This window comes from Stegostoma tigrinum, chromosome 7 (genome assembly GCF_030684315.1).
Source record: "Stegostoma tigrinum isolate sSteTig4 chromosome 7, sSteTig4.hap1, whole genome shotgun sequence".
Lineage (NCBI taxonomy): Eukaryota > Metazoa > Chordata > Chondrichthyes > Orectolobiformes > Stegostomatidae > Stegostoma > Stegostoma tigrinum.
This window is the reverse complement of record NC_081360.1, coordinates 51,170,965-51,193,949: the sequence shown is the minus strand read 5'-3', so window position 1 is coordinate 51,193,949 and position 22,985 is coordinate 51,170,965. Positions and strand designations below refer to the sequence as shown.

The 22,985-nt window shown below is 41.5% G+C and overlaps 1 protein-coding gene across 10 annotated transcripts in view; it reads right to left on the bottom strand.

Annotated features, from left to right (window-relative positions):
* Positions 1 to 22,985, bottom strand: part of myo3b (myosin IIIB) — a 583,195-nt gene that overhangs the window by 317,297 nt on the left and 242,913 nt on the right. For all 10 annotated transcript variants that reach the window (XM_059647251.1, XM_059647253.1, XM_059647249.1 and 7 more), the window contains 3 exons: positions 22,333 to 22,543; positions 20,145 to 20,292; positions 9,714 to 9,867 (listed from right to left, as the gene is read on the bottom strand). In XM_059647251.1, the coding sequence (XP_059503234.1) occupies positions 9,714 to 9,867; positions 20,145 to 20,292; positions 22,333 to 22,543 (513 nt within the window). The remainder of the gene's footprint in view (positions 1 to 9,713; positions 9,868 to 20,144; positions 20,293 to 22,332; positions 22,544 to 22,985) is intronic.

Sequence of the window (22,985 nt, the reverse complement as noted above, 5' to 3'; positions counted from 1 at the left end):
ACCCTGCTTCAAGGTGGAAGATTGGATGCTTCCACCTTTCATTCTCTACCTCTTAAGTGCCTGTGAAGTGTAGTGATGTCTTGGGTACATTAATCTGATACTACAAGTCACCGTTATTCATTGTGACACAAGTGCAGTAAATAATTTGTATCTTAGAAAGCAAATCATCAGAGTAACTAAACACATTTGCACTCTAATTTTAAATGAACAAGATGAATCCTGACAATTCCCACCAAGTCAAATATGCAAGCATGTAAGGTTTTTTTCAAATTAAAGCATAAATAATGGCCTCCATCTTGTAGTTAATACTAAAATAATCTCTGCATGAACACAATTCAAAATTGAGCAGGTTTGAGAATAAAGCATTGGGCATGAGGCCAATTCACTGAGGGTTAAGCTCTGCTCAGCAAATATATTAACCAGCATGATCCATTTTACAGTTCTCTCCCAGCCCATGACTACCGCTCGTATGTTTGTGTGTGACACAGAATTCCTTTTCCTGCCATGAACATGTTGTTTTTGTTTTCTTAATTCAACACAGCCCAATAATTCAATAGTTCAGACTCTGTGCATTTCAAAAATCTAACTCATATCGTTCAGTCATTCAGTTCAAGTATGAACATCATAATGTTGTTTTACTGAAACATTTAATCTCAATTCTTATTTTACCATTATTTACTGATAGAAAACTCGTTGACAGACAGGAAACAAAAAGCAGAAATATAGGGTATTTTTCCAAGGATCAGGCAGCGACTGGTAGGGTACCACAGAGATCAGTGCATGGAATCCAGTTACTCACAATACGTTGATGATAAAGATAACGTCTCCAAATTTGCAGACGACACAAAGTTGAGTGGAAGGGTGAGCTGTCAGGAGGAGGCAGTGATGCTGTAGTGTGATTTGATCAGTCTGAATGAATGGGCAAATGCACAGCAGCTGCAGTATAATGAAGGTAAATGTGAGGTTATCCACTTTGGGAGCAAAACCAGGAAAGGAAATTATTATTTGAATAAGAGATGGGAGTGAGCAATGCGATCTGGCTATCTTCGTACACCAGTCACTGAAGGTAAGCATGCAGGTGCAGCAAGTGGTGAAGAGAACAAATGCTATGTTGGCCTTCATAGTGAAAGGATTCAAGTATAAGCAGAGATGCCTTGCTGCAATTATATAGGTCTTTGGTGAGATGTCAGCTGGAATATTGTATGCAGATTTTTTCTCCTTATCTGACTAAGGACGTTCTTGCTATAGAGAGAGTGCAGTGAAGGTTTACCAGACTGATTCATTGGATGGCAGGACTGACATTGGCAGGAGAGGTTGAATCTGCCAGGTTTATATTTGCTGGAGTTCAGCAAAATGGGGGGAGGCCTCACAGAAATCTATAAAATTCAAACATGTTCCTGATGATGAGGTAATTCAGAACCTGGGGTCAAAGTCTAAAGATGCAAGGTAGACCATTTAGGGCTGAGATGAAAAAAAAGTTCTTTTGCCTAGAGAGTGATGAGCCTGTGGGATTTGCTTTTACAGAAAGCTGTCAAGGCCAAAATACTGTATGAGTCTAAGAAGGAGTTGGATATTGCACTTGGGACTGCTGGGATCAAAGAATATGCGTGAAAAGTGGGAAAAAGCTATTGATTTGGAAGATCAGCAAAGAGTACAATGAATGGTTGAATAGGCTTACAGGGCCAAAGGACTTCCTACTGCTCCTATTTTCTATGTTTCTATGGAATTAAAACTGCAGCACCTGAAATCAACGAACCTATGACCTGTTTAATAGAGAAAAGGAAAGGTAATAACAATGAATATTTAAACAATTATGCAAACTAATACGTTCTAGAAGTGGAACTGAAGGTCGTCATACAGAAGCATAATGGGCTTTCTTATCTTAACTTTTCTTTATCACAATATGAAGAGCAGCATTCTTTCCTTCTAGTACTCTTTGACCAACCATTTCTACCTGAGTAACATCTGAATTAAACAGTGTTAATGTACAAGCGACCAGCATATCCTATTTTTTTCCTACAATAAGAATTACCAATTTTATTGCTGGGTAAAAACACATCAAACTATTTTAACACATGAAAAAGGAAACATACTACAAATGCTTTTAAAAACGATTTCCAAGCAATGGTCTCAATCTTGAAGGTGACTTGTTATGGTTTATTCTTTAAATTAAAATTGAGTCACATTTATAATCTTTGATAGTGAGTGTTCATGGATGATCAAGGCGACCCTTGAATGTGCTTTACTAAAGTTGCACATGTAGTTCATTACAAATTCCTGATTGACATGCACCCTTAGATTTCTTCCAATCTGCATTCCTTCATTTTTTAAATTACCCAATTTCCAGGATCCATCGCAATCCTTAAAATGGAATATGAAGAACATAACTTAATCTTTAACGTACAATATGAACAGAAATATGCCTAATTGTGCCGCAAGCTGTGTCACTACAAAGGGAAATAATTTTGAATACATTTTATACTGAACAACATTTCTGTTCCCAGTATGAATTATGATTAATATTCAATGAATATTCATTAGTTGATCTAATTTTACTCATTACTAGATAGCAACTTCATGGCCTGACAATCCTTGGATTATACCGGGCACAGGGCTGGGCAAAGATGTCAAAGGAGGCAAGTGATCTACTTGTCCAGTATTGGCTTATTGAATTTTGATGTGTACCAAAATCATAAATATTAAACAAAAAAAATGAAAATATGAATTAGGAGCATAAATAGACCATTCAATCCTTGAGCTGGTTCTGCCATTCAATACCATCATGGTTGGTTTTTTTGTGTTTCAAGTTCCACATTTCCTGTAGTGATTGGAACCAGCTAGATCTTTTTGACTATGAGACCTTGAATGAGGTTGTTAACCTGTTCCAATCAGAACAGCCCTGGCTGGCCAATATAAGCAGGAGATGTAGAATCTCCTCAGTTCAGGGGACTGACTCTGAGCTGGCTGGCTACAGCCTGTGTACAAGTAAATAACTGGTGACTTGGTGTTGGGATGCAAGTCTCTGTACAGTCATTTCATTCCCAAAACCAACATTAACCTTTGATTCCATTACTTATAAACTTCAAATAAGCCACCCCTTACTCTTTTTAATTCCAATGGAAACAAGCACATGGTGTCCAACCTTTCTGGCTAAAGACAACTTGCTCATTCACGATTCAAATAAACTTCTTCTGAGCTTCTTCTAACACATGGATTTATTTCCATACGTAAGGAGACAAAACTGCACACAGCATTTGAAATGTGTTCTAATCATTGCCATGCATAACTGAAGCATAATACCCTTACTTTTGTGTTCAATACTTCCCAATAAAAGACAGCATTCTACCAGACTTCTTAATCACTTCTGCACCTACAAACTAACTTTTTGTGACTCATGCACCAGAACATCTAAATCCTTCCATACATGGGAATTCCACAGTCGTTCTCATTTAAATAAGTGTTTTTTACTTCTTCCTGCCAAAGTGAACAATTTCTCATTTTCCCACATTATATTCATCTACAAGATTTTGTCCTCGCTCCCAGCCTATTCATATCCACCTATAACCCCCATATTTCCTCTTCACAACATACCTTCCTAACTATTATTCTGCCATCTGTAAATTTAGTTACCATACCTTCCTTTCCTTATCCAAGTAATTAAGACAAATTGTAAAACTCTGAAGGTCCCTGCGGGACTCCACTCTTCACATCCTACCAATCAGAAAACAACACAGTTAAGCATACTCACTGTTTTCTATCAATTGGTCAGGCTCTAATCGACGCTCGTACATTACTCCCATGCCATGAGCTACTATTTTGACAATACTTTTTATGAGGCACATTGTGCCTTTTTGAAATCTAACTACAGTACATCTACAGACTCCCCTTTACCCACAGAGCTTTTCTATTTTCTAATTTGACTCTTCCTCCTTGAGTTTTTCTCAGTGCTCAGCAATGACATCCTCAATAATTGATTCAATCACCTTCCCGACAACAGATGTCAAGTTAACTGACATATAGTTTCCTGTTTTCTGCCTCCTTCCTTTCTTGATTGACAAGTTATACAACTTGTCTGATGGGATCCTTCCAGAATCTAATATATATTGGAAAATTAATACCAGTGTGTCCACTACCTCATTTGCCATCTCTTTTAAAATCCTAGGATGAATTCCTCCAGAACTCGAACACTTGTCAGCCCACAGTTCTAACAGTTAGCTCAGTATCACTTCCCTCGTGAGTGTAATTGCACCAAATTCCTCTCTCGTTTCCAACTCTTGACTACAGCTACTACTGAAAAGTCATTTCTCTGCTCTATAATGAAGATAGAAACAAAAGATTTATTCATTTCATCTGCCATTTTATCATCTGCTATTAAATCCCCATTCCCACTCTCAAGAGAACCAACACATTTTATTCATTATAATAAAATGTGAGGCTGGATGAACACAACAGGCCCAGCAGCATCTCAGGAGCACAGAAGCTGATGTTTCGGGCCTAGACCCTTCATTCATTCGCTCTCTGATGAAGGGTCTAGGCCCGAAACGTCAGCTTCTGTGCTCCTGAGATGCTGCTGGGCCTGCTGTGTTCATCCAGCCTCACATTTTATTAGCTTGGATTCTCCAGCATCTGCAGATCCCATTATCACATTTTATTCATTATTTTCCTTTTTAATATCAGTAGGAAATATTGTTATTCATTTTTACATTCCAGCTAACTTCCTGTCATACAGTCAGTTTTTTTTTCCTAATAACCTTTGAGTTATTCTCTGCTGTTCCTTATAATCTGTCTAATTGCCTGATCCACAACTCACCTGTGGACTGTTATACACATTTTCCTTTAGACTGATACTTTACTTAACAACACCTGGTGGTCCCTCTCCTTGGAATTTTTCTTTGCAGTGGGAATATACATATTCTGAGTATTCAGTACGATTGCCTTAAATGTCAGCTCTTCCCTACTGAACAATCCCCTAGCTTAGTATATCAGGTCAATTCAGTTATAACTCAGCTTTCATGCCCACAGATTTGGGTTTCTTCCAAGTTCAATATACTAGTCTTACACTCATTCTTCTCCTTTTCAAATTGGACATAAGGTTCAATCATATTAGGATTGCCAATACTCTGAGGTTATTCATTCATCCTGTCACATTACACAATATAAAATCGAGTGGAACCTGCTGTCTTGTTGGTTCCAGACACACTACTTTAAAAAACCCACCTCAATAGCATTCTGAATGCCTCATCCAGGTTACCATTGCTTATCACTTTATCATTGTCACTTTTTCTAGTTCATATGTAGATTACTATCATCTATGATTATCACGGTCTTTTTATCAAAAGTACACAATATTTCATTTTGAGTGCTTCTTCCTAAATTGTGGTCACAGTTAGAAGGTCTATAGACCACTCTCACAAGTGACCTATATCTCCTACTAATTCTCATCTGCACCCAAACCAATCCTTCATCTTGATCTCCTAGACGAGCATCATCTCTAAATATTGCATCAATATCATGCTTGATTAACAGGACTATTCCTCCACCTTCACCCCTGTTCATCTTGAATGTCACATACCCCTCAGTGTTCACGTTCCAATCATTGTCAGCATGCAGCTACAGATATGTAAATGCTATCAAACTATGTTTATTTATTTCAATTTGTTTACTTTGTTAGGTATCCTACATACAGAACTCTGGTTTTGGCTTCTTAACTTTGGAACACCTGGCTTTGACCGTCAGTGTCTTCTTAGGCATATTCTTTGCATTCTTTCCTGCCATTTTCTGACCTTGATTTCCCATGCTCTGCTGCCTTGATTCTACTCCATGATTTTCAACATCTACCTATCCTGATTCCTTATTCTCAAATTTAGTTTAAAAGCCCTTGTACTTCCCTACCAAAGGAATTAGTAGAACACTGATCCGAGCACAGTTCAGCGCGACCGCTCCAACGGCACAGCTCTGATTTTCCCTAGTATTGATACCAATGCCCCACAAACCAAAACAGACTTCTCCCACACCACTCCTTATGCCATGCACACATTTCACTAATCTTTTGTGTCCTTTGCCAATATGGACATGGCTCAGCTAGCCATTCAGACATTATTGTCTTCGAGGTTCTGCTCTTCAATTAGATGCCAAACTCCTCAAACAATCTAAGCATAACCACTTCCTATCTATGTTGTTGGTTCAAAAGAAAAATTATTTAAAATTCTGATTCAAACAGAGACCCTGATTTCAACCTTGGGCAGGTTTTGGATGGTAAGTAGCATTATGTGCTAGAAGTTCATTTGGAAATGACGCCTTTCAACAACCAGACAACTGGATCGGCAGCCTGGCAATTGAGCTCAGACTTCAACCCTTTCATTAACTGTGCACTATGGCTCTCTTATACCCTACGTTGCCCTGTTGCAAAACACCAAACATATTTGAGCTAGGGAGTACACCTTTCCCTCTTCATCTGTCCACCCCCACAATACACCCTACGCCTCCACCTCTCCTCCCTCCTCTCTACCTCACCTCTCCTACATCCCTTCCCCAATCCAATCCTCCATCCTATTCCACAGTCCACTACTCTCCCACCTTCCTTTCCCTCTCACAATCACTCACGCCAATCACACCATGTCCAACCCTCAACCATCACATGCTGTTGCTCATCCCTCCTCCCCTTCTTCAGCCTCCTCAAGAGCTCCCAAAACTCCACACATGAACCTTGATGCATATTCACCATTTCCCCGGACCTTGAACTCTCTAAAGCCAAACAGTCTGTCCTCTGTAAAGTGCTCACACTTGTGCCCCTCCACCCCACCTCAACGAGTTCCATTCCCACCTTGACGTGTAGCTCTTCTTCTACCACCTTTACTTCCAAGCCTTCTTCTTTGGTAAAAATTCCCAACCACTCTCTGGGTACCCCTTCTCCCACCTCCAACCTTCCTCCGCCTCTTGGACACTCTCTGCCAGCCTCTTACCCGCACTGCACCTCTTCATTGCTAACTGCAATATTGACTGCCTCGATTTCTCCACACCCCTCACCCACTCCATCCTCTTCCCCCTCCGAACATACAGCGCTGCACTCTCTCTGCACCAATCCCAGCTTCGCTATCAAACCCACCGACAAATGTAGGGCAGTGGTAGTCTATAGGACAGACCTCTGTATTGCAGGGGCCAAATGCCAACTCTCCTACCTCCTCCTTGACCATGACCCATCAAGCCACCGTTTCCCACACTGTACATGACCTCATCGCTTCCGATGACCTCCCCTCCACTGCCTCCAACCTTACACAACGCCAGCCCTGCACTGCCTGATTCTACCTGCTCCCCCATTTCCACAAGCTCAATCACCCCGGCCAAACTAATTTCTCCACTTGCTCCAGCCCGACCAAACTCATCTCTTCCTAACTCGACTCCATTTTCTCCCCCTTGGTTCAAGAACTCCCCAGCTACATCCAGGACACAAACCAAGCTCTCTATCTCTTTGGCAACTTCAAGTTCTCTGGGCCCCAGTGCTTCATCTTTACTATGGACGTTGAATGCCAATACACATCTATACCCCACAAGGATAGCCCACAGGCCCTCAGTATTTCCTCTACACCAGACCCATCCAGTCACCTCCCAACCAAAACTCAGCTCCGCTTCATCAAGCTAGTCCTCACCCTCAATAACTTCTCCTTCAATTCTTCCGACATTCCCCAAACGTGGTGAGTTGCCATGGCACTCAGATTGGCTTTAGCTATGACTGCCTGTTTATCGGTTATGTCAAACAGTCCCTCTTAAGTACATACACTGGGACTGTTCCCCAACTCTTCTACCGTTATATCGATGACTGTATCAGTGCTGCATCCTGCACCCAGGCTGAACTGGAGCAGTTCATCGGCTTTGTTAACAACTTCCACTCTGCCCTGAAATTCACTTGGTCTATCTCAGACACTCCCCTGCCCTGTCTTGACCTCTACATTTCCATTTCTAGTGACAGCATATGTACCAACATTTACTATAAACGCAAACACTCCCACAGTTACCTAGACTACATCTTCCCCAACCCTGTATCCTGCAAAAACTCCATCCTGTTTTCCCAACTCCTCTGTCTCTGTTTCATCGGCTCAGACAAGGAAACATTCGACTCCCAAGTATCCTGGACGTCTGGCTTTTTCAAACAACACTCTTTCCCCCTATTCTGTCATTCAGACAGCCCTCCACTGTGCTCTTCCATTCCCTGCTCCACAGCCCTTATCCACCACCCCACTTCCAAACATAATAAAAATAGGGTCCCCTTATCCTCATTTTCCACTCCACCAGCCTCCACATCCAATGTATCATCCTCAAACACTTCATCCAACTCTAATTTGGCCCCACCAACCAGGATATCTTTCACTCCCCACCCCTCTCTGCCTTCCACAAGGGCCATTCCCTTCACAACTCCTTAGGTCACATCACACTCCCCACCAACCACTATAACCCACCTGGTACCTTCCCTTGTAACCGTAAAAGATGCAACACCTGCCCAAACACCACCTCCCCCACCTCCATCCAAGGTCCTAAACAGTACTTCCAAGTGAGGCAGAGCTTCATTTGCACCTCCTCCAACTTAGTCTACTACATCCCGTGCTCCCAATGTGGTCTCCTCTATGTCAGTGAGACCAAAGGGAGACTAGCTGACCATTTCGTCCAGCACCTTCACCTGGCCCATGACCATCAACCTAACCTCCCGATTACCACCTATATCAACTCCCCGCCCCATTCCCCTGCCAACATATCCATCCTTGGCCTCCTCCAGTGTCACAGCAACTCAGAGTGCAAATTTGAAGAACTGCACCTTATCTTCTGCATGGGCAGCCTACAGCCTGGAGGACTCAACTTTGAGTTCTCCAATTTCAAATAACCTTGCCACCCATTCCCCACCTCCCCTTACAGCCCCAACTCCTACCTTCCATTCCACCTTCTGACCCTCCCTTCCAGCCACCAACTGGATACATCCCTCCACTGACTAACCTGGTCATACCTCCCACAAGTGTGCACCTATCGCCACCATTCTGCATCCACCCCTCCCTGCCACTTTTATCTGCACCTTTTCCTACCCCACATCCAGTCCTGAAGAAGGGTAAAGTCCAAAACATTGTCTGCTCCTTTCCTCCAGATGCTGCCTGGCCTGCTGTGTTGTTCCAGTCTCCCTTTTGTCTACCTTGGATTCCAGTATCTGCAGTTTTTTTTTGTCTCTTATTCCAGTCCCATAACCTCTACCAACAAAGATAACAGCAGCAATATCTTGGGATTCTAACTCAGGCACATATCTCCTTTGCTTCACTATTACCAGGTCAAAGCCCTAAAATCCCTACCTAAAACCTTCATGGGGGTAGAATTATCATCACTGTAAGGCCTACTGTAGTTAAGACGGCAGCCAATTAAACATAGGCAATAAATGGCATCTTTTCAGAGTTGCTAATATAAACAATAAAGATGTAAATACTGGGGGCAGAGCCTTCAGCTGCATAAATTATGTCCTTTTGACGATCTTCCCTAAATATTTGTGTATATGCACAATATTTTCAACCTTTAGAAACCTCATGGAACTCTATTCCTTTAGCCTGTTTTTTTGGTCATCCTTCAATCTATTCCTTCCTGATGTGGCAGGCACCTTAATAATAAGGTTTGTGCCGTATATTGGAACATTTTTGGTGTGAAGGGTTCTGTATAAATATAAATTGTCTGGCTGTTATTCTTACCTACAAGCGTCTGGTCAGATGCTTTAGGGAAACGGCTTTCTTCGTCCAGCAGAGACAATAAGCCCATTGGCTTCTGAAGAAACATATCCAGTATTGGCCGATTATCCTGATATTCAACAAGTGTAGCATCAATCCCCTCAGTTTGGTATTCAATCTACAAGTGATCATAAGCAAAACCTTATGAGTTAGAAATACAAAATAGCGTGGCTGTGATTAGTATTTTACAAAGGTGAAAGAGCACCTTGTCTTTAAACCCACTATTTTTTGTTGTATATGAACAGTATTACAAAGCTGGATATTAACAACTCTAACACAAGCCTTTCTAGATATGCAATATTGTCTATAAACGTAAAGAGAATCAGATTAATTGTGGTTATACCAGTGCAAATTTTACTCTGTACCATGGTATATTAAATTTTAATCAATCAATTGTGCCATAACCATTATTTTACTATTGTCAATTGTCAATTAATTATGCTTTAATTGTATGGAGATGATGGATACTAATTGGTGATGGATTAAAATGCTGATAAATAGACACAGGCTGAAATTCTGGTTATTTGGTTAGAAGGCACTTCCCTCTGGGATGCAATTCTAAATTAATACAAAAATGTGTAAAGATTGTCTCCAATTCTATTCTTTAGCCAACGGCTTTATTGAATATAACATCTGGCAAAATTGGGAGAGCTGTGTCATAGACTAGTCAAACAACTACCTGACATTATCACACTTACAGAGTCTTAACTTTCTGTCAATGTCCCAGACTCTTCCATTGTAATCTCTGGGTACAATTGGTCGGACAAACCATAAGCATAAATGAGAAATATGATGCTTCTGGGGCATATGGTTGAGAGTGAAGGGAGAACCCTTTAAAACTGGATGAGGAAGAATTCCTTCAGCCAGAGGGTGGTGATCCTATGGAACTCATTGCCACAGAAGTGTAACTGAGACAGAGATAGATAGATTCTTGATTAGTAAGGGGATCAAAGGTTGCAGGAAGAAGGCAGGGGAATGAGATTAAGAAACAAAAATATTTGTCACAATCGAATGGTGGAGCAAATACAATCGGCCAAATGGCCTAATTCTGCTCCTACATCTTATGGTCTTATAGTCTCTTATTGGGTGGTCTGAGCATTCATACCTTACATTCCAGTTCTCAATACTCATGGTTAAGGTCAAATATGGGTAAGGAAACCTATCACTTACTCACCTCCACCAAATGGAAAATAATAATACCTCTACGTTGAAGACCACTTGGGACTAGCAATGAGATAATAAGAGCATAGTATGTAATCTGGGTAGGTGACTTTAAATTCCATTAACAAGAGGGACTTAGTAGCACAGGTATTAACAAAGTTGGCTGTGTCTTGAAGGACATATCTGCCAGATTGAACCTGCTGTAAGTGATGAGAGAACCGACAAAATGGAAAAACCCATTTGATTTTGCCCTCACAAATCTGCATGCCACCGACGCATCTGTCCAAGACAATACTGGTAGGAGTGACTGCTGTACAGTCCTTGCAGAGAAAGAGTCATGTCTTTACATTAAGGCTAGCCTCTGTTGTGTTTGTGGCATAATTGCTAATCAGGATAGATTCAGAATGCACTTGTACCACAAAACTGGGCACACATAAGCTTTCAAAAGACCATCAACAACTGTGTTGCATTCAACCTTAATCTGTAATCTCATGGCCCAGCATATCATTCATTATATTGTCAATAACAAACCAAAGGATCAATCATGGTTCGATGAACATGCAAGAAGAAGCCCAGATATATCTAAAATGTCTGGTGAGGCTACAACAAAGAATTGCATGTACATTGAACAATGAAAGCAGTACGTTAGAGACAGAGCAAAGCAATTTCACAACCGATGAGTCAGTCTGGGCAGGGAGGAGGTAAATGGGCAGTTGTTATACTTTCCGCAGTTGCGGGGGAGATGCGTGGGCCAGTGGGGCAGGTGTTGGGAATGAAGGAAAAGTGGGCCAGGGTTTCCCAGGGGAACAATTCCTGCGGAAGGTGAACAAGGGAGGGGAGGGGAGGGGGATACATGTCTGGTGGTGGCATGTCACTGAAGGTGGCAGAAATGGTTGCTGATGATCTTCTGAACGTGGATTCTGGTGGGATGGCAGGTAAGGACAAGGGGACCCCTTTCACTGTTGCGGGAGGGAAGAGAGAAGGTGAGGGCAGAAGTGCAGGAGATGGATCGAACCCAGTTGAGGGCCCTGTCAACAACGGTACTAGGGAATCTTCAGTTGAAGAAGGAGGTGGGCATTTCGGAGGCTCCCTGGTCAAAGTTGGCCTTATGAGAACATACGCAATGGAGGCAGAGAAAGTGGGAGAATGGAATGGAGTCTTTACAGAAAGCAGGATGTGAGGATGTACAGTTCAGGTAGCTGTGAGAGTCAGTGGGTTTATAGTGGATATTAGCGGCCAGTCCATCCTCAGAAATGAAAATAGAGATGTTGAGGAAGGGAAGGGAGAAAATAGAGTTGGGCAGGTGAAAGTGAGGGCAGGGTGGAAAGTGGAAGTGAAATCGGTGAACTTTTTTCAATTCTGGCTGAGAGACGGAAGCAGCACCAATGATATCATTGATACATTGGAGAAAGAGTTGTGGGTTGGAACCAGAATAGAACTGGAACAAGGAATGTTCCACACACCCTGTAAAGAGACAAATATAACTGAGGCCCATGTGGGTACCCATGGGTAGCCCTCTGACCTGAAGAAAACAAAAGCAGTTAAAAGAGAAGTTGTTAAGGGTGAGGACGGCCTTGGCCAAATGGAGGAGGGTCATGTTGAGAGGGGACAGTTCAGGTCTTTGCTCCAGGAAGAAGCAGACTGCCCTAAGACCCTCCTGGTGGGGAATGGTCATGTGCAGGGATTGCATGTCCATGGTAAACAGGAGGCGGCTAGAGCCTGCAAACTGGAAATTCTGAAACTGGCGTAAAGTGTCAGAGAAATCACAGATGTATGTGGGCAGGACTGGACCAGGAGAGAACATACTGAGTCAAGGTAGGAAGAGATGAGTTTTGTGGAGCAGGAGCAGGCTGGAAAAATGGGTCTGTCCAGACAGTCCTATTTGTGGGTTTTCAGGAGGTAGAAGTGAGTTGTGTGGGGCTGGAGGACTATCAGCTTGGAGGCAGTGGGGTGGATCATCAGATTAAATGAGGTCAGTTACCGTAGTAGATACAATGGCCTGATGTACCATGGTGGTTCATGGTCCAGGGGAAGATAGGAGGACGTATCTGAGCGTTGGCACTCAGCCTCTGCAATGTAGAAGTCAGTACACCAGACTACAACAGCACCACCCTTAACAGCAGGCTTAACAACAAAGTCAGGGTTGAATCTAACTGCTTGGAGAGCAGTCAGTTCGGAGGGAGATAGGGTGCGTTAGGTGACAGGGGGCAGAGAAATTGAGGTGTCCAATATCACATTGACAGTTCTCTATGAACAGATTAAGTGCAGGTAAAAGGCCACAGGGAGGTTCCAGGTGGAGGGACAGTGTTGGAATAGGATGCGGGGGTCTGTGCAACGGGGAGAGGATGCTCGTCCAACGAAAAGTACCTGGAGGCAAAGATGGCGGAAGTAAAGTTAGACATCATGTCGTGCCTGAAATTCATTAAGGTGGGGATGCAGAGGGATAAAGCTAAGACCTTTGCTGAGTACAGAACGTTCAACATCAGAGTGTGGAAGGTTAGGAGGGATGGTGAATACCCAACAGGAGGTGGGGTAGAGGGAGGGGATGAAGTCAGAGGGAAGGGTAGGGGAGGTAGGTTCCAGAAGTCCGTGGGTATCTCTGAGTTGTTGCATCTTGTCTGCCTTGATACCTGAAAAGTAAAAAAAAAACTTTCTGGTTAGCCTGAAGAATGAGCTGGAGGATGAAGTGGAACTGTGGAACGGTGCAGCCTGAGCCAGACTGATGCGATGATGTTGGAGAGGGAGGTTGAGTGCGTTCATATGATGCCACATGGCACTGAGTGTGAATGTGAAGATGTGGCAAGAACCTGCAAGTTGCCTGCGGAATGCTGAACATCACAGAAATACCCGTGATCCTGGGTGGATTCAAAGCACGAAAGATTAAACTTCAGCTGGAATCCATGTGGGGACGTCTGATCCAGAGGTAGTCGCTAAGGAATGTGATGCGGCTGTGAAAACAGATTTCAGCAAATGGCTGATCAAACACTAGAAAGGACAGTGAAATTAATTTCAGTGGACAGGAAAAAAGCTCAGCACAGAAATCCTGCTGGAGACGGGATACTGATGGAAGGAGGCGGGCTCACACATTGCTCCATCTACATTTGCAGAGCCCAGAACATCAGTGCAAAGTCAAGGTTGTGCATTTGCCATCAGCTTCAGCCAAAAGTGCCAGTGGCTGATCTATCTCAACCTTTTCCTGAGGTCCTCAAAATGATGTTCCCAGGTCTTAGCGGATTCAATTCACTTCACTCAATACTAAGAAAGGTTGAACTCACTGGATCCAAAGGCTGTGGGCTCCAACAATATCTCCCCTGAAATATGGAGAACTTGTGGTCCAGAACTAGCCAAGGCCCTAACCAAGCTATTCTAGTATAGCTACCACAGTAGCAATTTTTTGCTGACTGATGTTCAGTTGGGTTTTCCCAAAGTGACTCAGTTCAAACCCTTAATACAGTCTTGCTTCAAACATTGGAAAAAAGAACAGAATTCCAAAGGTAAGCTGATAGTTACTGCCCTTACATCATGGCAATTTAGCTGAGTGTGACATCAAAGAGCTCTAGTAAGATTGAAGAATTCAAGAAGAAACTCTCCTTGGAGTCATACTTAACAGAAATGTGGTCAGCTCAGCTCCATGTCTACAGGACCTCCTTCAGGTCATGTCCCAAGTCCAAACATTTGCAGGTGTTTCATCAGTGATGTTCCATCATCATAAGGGCAGAAGATGGGATTGTTTGTTTATGATTTCTCAGTCCTTAGTACTATTCTCAACTCCTCAGATACTGAGGCAGCCTATGCCCATATTCCACAGAGACAATATTCAGGCCTGTGCTTCTAAGTGTCAAGTAATACTGGTCTCAGACAAGTGGCAGGTCATGGCTACCTTCAGAAATAGAGCATCTCACCATTGACATTCAATGGGATTGCCATTACTGATTCACTCATCAACATTGTGGGGATGCCTTTGACTAGAAACCTGAGTGGCCTGGAGTTAACCTGGGATAGTCTGAGAAATACAATGACTTCAGCAGCAAGCCGGAGACTGGGAACTTTACACAAAATAACTCACTTTCTCAGTACCCAAATCTGTCCACTGTCAACAAGATACAAGTTCCTGTATATAAAGAAATACATCCTACTTGGCTGGAAAGGGTAGCTTCAGTAACAGAACAGAAGCTCAGCACCACCCAGAACAAAGTAACTCATTACAATGGTATTCCAACCACCATCTCCAAAGTTTGCTCCTGCCACCAGCAGCGCACAGTGCCATCATTGTACACCTAAAGGTGCACAGTAGCAATTTACCAAGACATCTTCAGTAGTATCTTCCAACCCCCAAATCTCTGCCACTTACAAGAAAAGGGATAGCAGGCATATGGTGGGGGGACATCTCTGCCTGTAGGTTCTCTTCAATCTTAACATGGATATATAGTGTTGTTCTATCACTGCTGTTGGGTTAAAATCCTGGAACTCCTCCCCATTAGCACTGCTACCGTGTCAACATACAATGACTGAAGGAATTCAAAAGCCAGCTTATCAATGCTTTCTCAAGGACATCTAAGGATGGGCATTAAATTCTGGACTTGCCAGCAACGCTCATATCCTATCAACAAGTAAAGAAAATAATCTGCTTGATTTGAAAAAAAGACAGCAACTAAGTCACATTTCTGTAAAGACTAACTTGACTTTGCATTATAATGCTGGTACAGTAATTTTACTGTGCCGATATATTCCTGAATAGATACTTTGTAAATGATTCAAAGTTACTGAAGAGCTGGATTTCAAATAAAGGAATAGAAGAATAGGCCACCAGTGCAAGTGAAAGTTTTGAGGCATTTTCATGTCACTGGTACTAATATTACTTCTAAGATGCAATTCTGCAGCCACTCCAAAGGTCATTACACAGCGAGCGCTGTTGGTACGCCAATTGCAGCACTGACTCCTGTTTCCAGAAGTCGCTGCAAGCATAGACCTTGGAGGCTTTTACAGCTGGAAAGAAAATGCTGACTAACACCCGGTTTGCATTTAAAAATGGGTCAGTGGCAGGATCAGCATCACACGGCTAGTCAGACAGAGTTTTCACTATACTGTTGCCCATCTTAAGATTTTGAGTGAACTTCCATTCTTGTGGTAGAAACTCCTGTTAAAATGAGATAGAAGGCTCATGAATTTATGAAAATTGGGGTAAAGTTTGTCCCAACGAACTCGAGTCTGGGTAGTCCTCCGTAGTGAATACAAACATCAGGGGACACAAGTTACAACATAGCCATTTCTAAGTTCTTAAAAGGGATAATGCCTTAGCTTAACCCATGTCCGCTGGTTCTTGTCTCCAAAAAATCCAAATCTGTTACAGACCTTTCATCACGACGTGGAGATGCTGGTATTGGAGTGGGGTGAAAGAAGTCAGAAATCACACAACACCAGGTTATAGTCCAACAGATTTATTTGAAAACACAAGCTTTTGGAGCCTCATCCTAACACACGAAGAAAGACTGAGGCTCCGAAGCTTGTGTTTTCAAATAGACCTATTTGACTATAACCTGGTGTCGTGTGATTTCTCATTTTTCATCACAACATACATTGGGAAATGGTTCAGAGATGCGCCCGTTCCTCCACTAACACTTCATCATAACAGGTTCAGAAACTGCGGACTGAATTTCTGGCCTTGTCAAGATCAGGAACAAAAGGCAGATACGGCTGAAAATTACTGGTGCTGACTAGTGTGCCAGTTTTCCAATTCCATTTCCAGCACCAAACGTTTTTAGGAAGGTGAAATGTGAGGACTGGCAAGGATATCAATTTCCACATGAAACTTGGTGATGCAGTTAAAGGAGGTTGCTGGATATTTTCCAGTCCACTCCAGTTTTCAGTTGTCACTGCCTGGAAGACAGGAAACCACAGGCAGGATCATAGAGAAGCCTTTCATGCCTGCCAGACATAGCTGCTGCCACTGATCACCTTGCAGAAGGATTACCTGCAAACCATTTGTCTCACCTATCATGGCTGTCTGCCTAATTTTCATACTTCTGACTTTATTTTTTTAAAAATAGTTTTGAGAGGACATCCCCGTGGTGAAGGTGTTCTCAGAAACTCAGACTTAATTCCAACCTGATCGGTCTCAAGAAGGTGCTTGTTAGAGAGATAAGGAAAAGAAAAATATGAGGAAAAGTTAACCTGAGAATGAGAGTTTTAATTCTGAAACACTGCAATTTTGATGGGGAGACCAGAATTAGGTGGAAGACAGGATAAAGTAGGCAGACATTTGAATAAGTTGAAATTTAAGGAGGGTGAAATGAGCGAAAAAACAGTTAGATGATAATTAGAATTGTTTGTACTGTCGGAGTCAATTAAATAAGTCAGTTTCAGCGATAGGTGCACTGAGACGGGGGCAGAGGGAAGAAATTGTATGGTGGTCGAATTAAATGCTTTCTTATTGTGGAGATTAGAGAAAATACAAATGTTAGCTCATGGGCTAAGAATATAAGTAGTGTGGTTCAGGCTGAGACATTTATCAGAGAAGGGAATGGTGTCAGGGTCAAGACTATGAAGTTTGTGGTAGGGCTAAAGATGTTATTACTTCCCAAAGATTAAGTGAAGGAAACTGGAACTAATACAAAACTCTATATCAACAAGTTATATGAAAACACAAAGATATTGGAAGAATAAGATCGGAATATTCACCAATGATTACGCAATGTCCAAACGTTCAACACTATTCTGTATTCTGTATCTACATAGATACAGAAATGGGCAGGGAGCAGAGGAATACAGATCCTTGGAAAATAGGCAATGGGTTTAAACAGAGGATCTGGATCGGTGCAGGCTTGGAAGGCCAAAGGGCCTGTTCCTGTGCTGTAATTTTCTTTGTTTTTGTACTATTCATGTCTCCTCAGGTACTGAAGCAGTCCATGATCAAATGCAGCAAAACAATATCCAGGTTTGGGCTGAAAAATGGCAAGCAGCATTTGTACCACACAAATGCCAGGCACCAACATTCTCCAGTAAGCAACAATCTAACCAAACCATGGCAATTATTGGCATTATCATCATTAAATCCCCTACTATCAACATTCTGGGTGTTACCATTGACCAGACACTCAAAGAGACTCACCAAATAAATACACTCATCAAAGAGCAGGTTAGAGGGTAGGAATCCTGCAGTGTGCAACTCACCTCCAGACTTCCCAAAGCCTGCTCACCATTTGCAAGGCACAAGTCAGAAGTATGTTTGTATACTCCCCCTTGCCTGAATGATTGCAGCTCCAACAATACCCATGAAGCTTGACACCATCCAGAGCAAAACAGTCTGCTTGACTGGCACCACAGTCAACTCCTCCACCACCCGACTCTCAGTAGCAGCAGTGTGTACTATTCAAAAGATGAACTGCAAAAATTCACTAGAGATCATTAGACAGTACCTTCCAAGCCCACAAGCACCATTATCTAGAAAGATAAGGGCAGTAGATACATGGGAATACCATCACATGTAAGCCCCCACCAAACCACTCGCTATTCTAACTTGGAAATATATCCCAGTTCCTTTGGTGTCATTGGATCAAAACCCTGGAATTCTCTCCCTACCAGAGTCGTGGGTCTACCTACAGCAAATGGACTACAATGGCTGAAGGCATCAGCTCTTCACTACCCTCTTAAAGACAGTTGGGATGGGCAATAAGTTCTGGCCAGCCAATTGGTGACACCCACATCCTACAAGTGAATTACAAAAAAATTCAGAATAAGTTATCTAAAGGTAGAGTTGGGTGTCCTGTGTGCATATGGACTCTGTCATCACATCAGTAGTTGATGTCACATAGAGATGGCATGTTCATGAAGAAAAGAAGGAACTAAAGACAGATTCTTGGGGGACTCCACCAGAAGTAATGGTGCGGATGATGTGTTGGGATCCATGGTTTCAGAGTTGATATTTTTTTGACACAGGTCATGACTAAAAGGGGTACTTGGAATGGAAACTCACCTTTTCTGTTTCTCAGGGAACTAATATTAAAAGTGAGATCAAAATCCAAAGCCTTTAGGGTGTTTGGAATTGGTTGAGGCCATGTAAATTAAAGCTCAATGAAGAAAATAATTCCAGTGCAGTACAGGCAGGCTGAGGAAAACCGAAAGGGGCTAGTTCTAAAGGCTGAGAATACAAAAAGATCCAGATGCTGCAGCTGTTTCTGTTACTCAAAAAGATAAAATTTCTGAATCTACACCATCCAGGTCGTCATAAGCAGAGCTGAGGAGGTTCTCCCGATGTGTGAAATGTGTCCATGCTGGTAGAGCTCAGGGTTGTGTTGTTCTTTAAGCTCGGGATGAAGCTAAATCTTAGAAGATGAGGCACTGAAATTATTTGTGAGGAAGACAGTTTTGAAGATCTTTAAGACTGAGTTTGATGACATGAATTCTGAGTATGCTGCAGAGCCAATTCAAAAGCTCTGTCTTAGTTGCATCTGCCCTTTAATGTGTTACTCATATTTTATAATCAATGACAACTTGACTGTGATTTCTCATTAATAAGTATACTGATTTGGGGCTTTAGAGTGTAGGAGTTTACCTAGGATAATATTCAATATATGCTTTGCTTGATTCTTGTGAAGACAAAATCACTCTGATTTAAACTGTGGAATTGCATGGCTTCATTCATCCAGTAAAGAACTGGGAATTTGGATTCATTTTTTAAAAAACAAAAATGTCTGGGATCATAACAATGGGGACAAAAATCCGAAGCAGAAGATGCTTTGTCTAGAGGGGTAATTAAAGAGGTAAGAGTAGAACCAAGTAAGGGCAGTTGTATGGAGTGGAACATTGAAGGAAAGGCAATGAAAGAAGATGGTTTCTTTGACCACATCAAATTATTGCCACAGAAGGATCATACAAGTTTGTAACAGTTTGGTAGTCAGTGAGTACTATGTTCTTTACCTAACAATGTCCTATCTTGCAGGAAGAATGTGATGAATGCTTAAGGCCAAGAACTATGACATTGCATTCCTTCATGGCTAAGATGTGCTTTTCAAACCCAACACACTTAAATAGCTCAGATACAATCAGAACCATGGGATCGCCATGAAGTACCATATTGTTGAGGCAAAGTTTTCAGGTGGTCGGATAGGTCTGAAGACCCCTTATAAAACATCCAAGAAATAGGAAATATTCTTTACTCTTTATTACAAAACTAAAAGAAAAAAAATCCTATTCTGTCACTTTATAGAATTTTGACCAACTTCTAATTGAACCTACCTGTTCAAGAGCGAAGATGTGTTGATTGAAGTAAAATTGGATCTGTTCATTGGCAATGTTGATACAGAGTTGTTCAAAGGAGTTCTTCTTAAAGTTCTCAAACCCAAAGATGTCCAGAATCCCAACATTCATTACACTTCCAGTGTCACTAATGAAAATTTAAATTAATAATATTAAGCAAAATTTGAAAGAAAATTATCCACTAAAGAACCTTAGCATGACTAGCAAGGGCCATTGAATAATATTATCTGACATTATGCTCCTCTATCACATACCTCAAGATGAAGTTTATTTTGTGAGGCTACAAGATATTCAGTAATATTCTTATCTATCCATTTGCCTATCTGTAAACAAAAGCCAAATAAACTCAGGTCTCAGGAAATAAAATCATAGTAGGATTTCTTCAGTAATAATGTTGATATAATGTGTCATCGCTCAATAATTTACATTAAGATTGATCAACCCAGAAATTATGATACACTGCAAGTATCAATTTGTAACAACCTTGCTGCTAATTTTATTTTTTTTCCTGAGAAGGCAATTTATTTCCACTCAGTTTTCCTCTTTAATGATGCAGCTGAATTTGACTATGAAGGCAAGAATACGTGAATAAACTTTAGGCTAATAGCAATTGTTGTGAGCAATACACAACATTTTGAATATTTGAAATTATTCAACTTTTTTTTGCATTCATGCTTGTAACTGGTTGGCAGTTTCTGAAGAAATAAGGCAGGTCCAACATGATTTTGATTTTCCTTTCCATTGTGTTACCAGCCTCAGCTGTATCACCATGCAAAGATGCTGGGTGGAAAGAGAAAAAAAAAGGTTGGGGAAAAGTCGTTACCAGTCAACACTTGTATGTTTTGTGTCTTATGGTTTGATCAATCTTAACAGAACTTACTGGGTGATGTCAAATATTATATCAAGTTCATTTTTGAGGAAATCCAATGGCTACTATGATTTCACCCACCGCCATCTGAAGTTCCACATCTTTTTAATGCAAGTGGTGTAAGTATATCTTTATTCACACACTCACATGCGAAAGTGGAGAATAAATATTTACTTCAGTAATGGACTTTTAAAATTCATTCAAGGAATGTTGGCATCATTGTCTAAGCTATCAATTAACACCACTCTGTAATTGCCCTGGACAAAGTGGATAAGCTGCCTTCTTGAAACTCCATAGTCCTTGGAGTGTAAAAACATGTACAGAACAGTTAGAAGTGATAATAGGAACTGCAGATGCTGGAGAATCCAAGACAATGAAATGTGAGGCTGGATGAACACAGCAGGCCCAGCAGCATCTCAGGACCCTCTGATGAAGGGTCTAGGCCCGAACCGTCAGCTTTTGTGCTCCTGAGATGCTGCTGGGCCTGCTGTGTTCATCCAGCCTCACATTTCATTGTCTCAGAACAGTTAGAAGATAGTTTCAAGATTTTGAACCAGCAACAAAGAAGAAACAGTGATGTAACTCCGAGACAGGACGCCTAGGGACTTGGAGGGGAACAAATATGTGGCATTCCCATGCGTGTGCTACCCTCATTCTTCGAGGTTTTGGAAAGGTGCTGTTGAAGGATAATTGGCGAATTTCTGCAGTGCATTTTGAATATGGCATACATTGCTGCAACTGTGCATTTGTGGCGAAGACAGTGCATGTTCAAAGTGGTGAATGAGATGCCAATCAATCAGGCAGCTTTGTCCTAGATTATCTCAAGTCTCTTGGGTGTTGTTGGAGCTGCACCCATTCTGATAGGTGGACAATATTCCCATCATGGTGCTGACCTGTGCCATGTGGAAAGTGGACAGGCTTTTAGAGAGACAGAAGTTCAGTTATTCAGTGCAGAATTCAGAGCATCTGACTTGCTTTTGTAGACTGTGTACGTATAGCTAGTCTGGTTCAATTTCTGGTCAATGTTAATCTGATGACGTTGCCTACAAATAATTTATACGATATAAAAATCGTATCGTATATTTTTAGGATTAAAAACGCTTGTGCAAATGAGAAAAGGCTTGATATGCATAAACTGCGATGGCAGAATATTAAGATATTTTTTATGTTGCTTGATTTTGAGAGCTGACAGCTGTTATGAACAGTCTCTCTGTATCTCTAAGCAGAGACATTTTCTTGAAATATTTTTCTGTGCTGACCTTTTGTGTAGTTCACAACCTTTATAGTTCATTCACCTACCACACACTTTTATCGGGCTGAAGAAGTGTATTGATGCGATTTACAATCCAGCTGAATAGCCTTCCATACAAGGCCTTTGACATGGCATCTCGAACATCAGAAGCTTCATCTACTGTATTCGTCCGAATTATTGTTTCTCCCCGTGTCACAACGCAGTGAGAAGTAAGTGCTTCCTGAAACTCTTCAGAACCAATACTAAGTAGAGCTGAAGCTGGAAGAAGGCATTTTTGAAGAATTAACTTTTAAGCAACTTATCAACTGCAAGAATGTAAGAGATTGGTACCTGCAACTATAAATGATACTTTTGTAAAGCAAATAATGCATTTTAAATAAGCATGACTTTGATAATCTTATAATGGATTTCAATTTTTAAGTATAAATTATACCAGTAAAATTATTGGATGTCTGTTCCATTGATAGTGCTTATTTTGGTGGTCACTGGTACTGTGATGGTTAATATCATCAAAATTTCAAAGTAAAACGTACAAAGGTCAATAATGTGCACAGATGCGTATAAGCAATAGCTGTCTCAATTGTTAATCAGAATCTACCAATTAAGACAGACAGTAAAATATATATGTTCCCTTTGACTGCAGTCAGCAGTAAGAGTATGGTGGGTCAGGATTTCTACCTACACAACACGACTACCACTA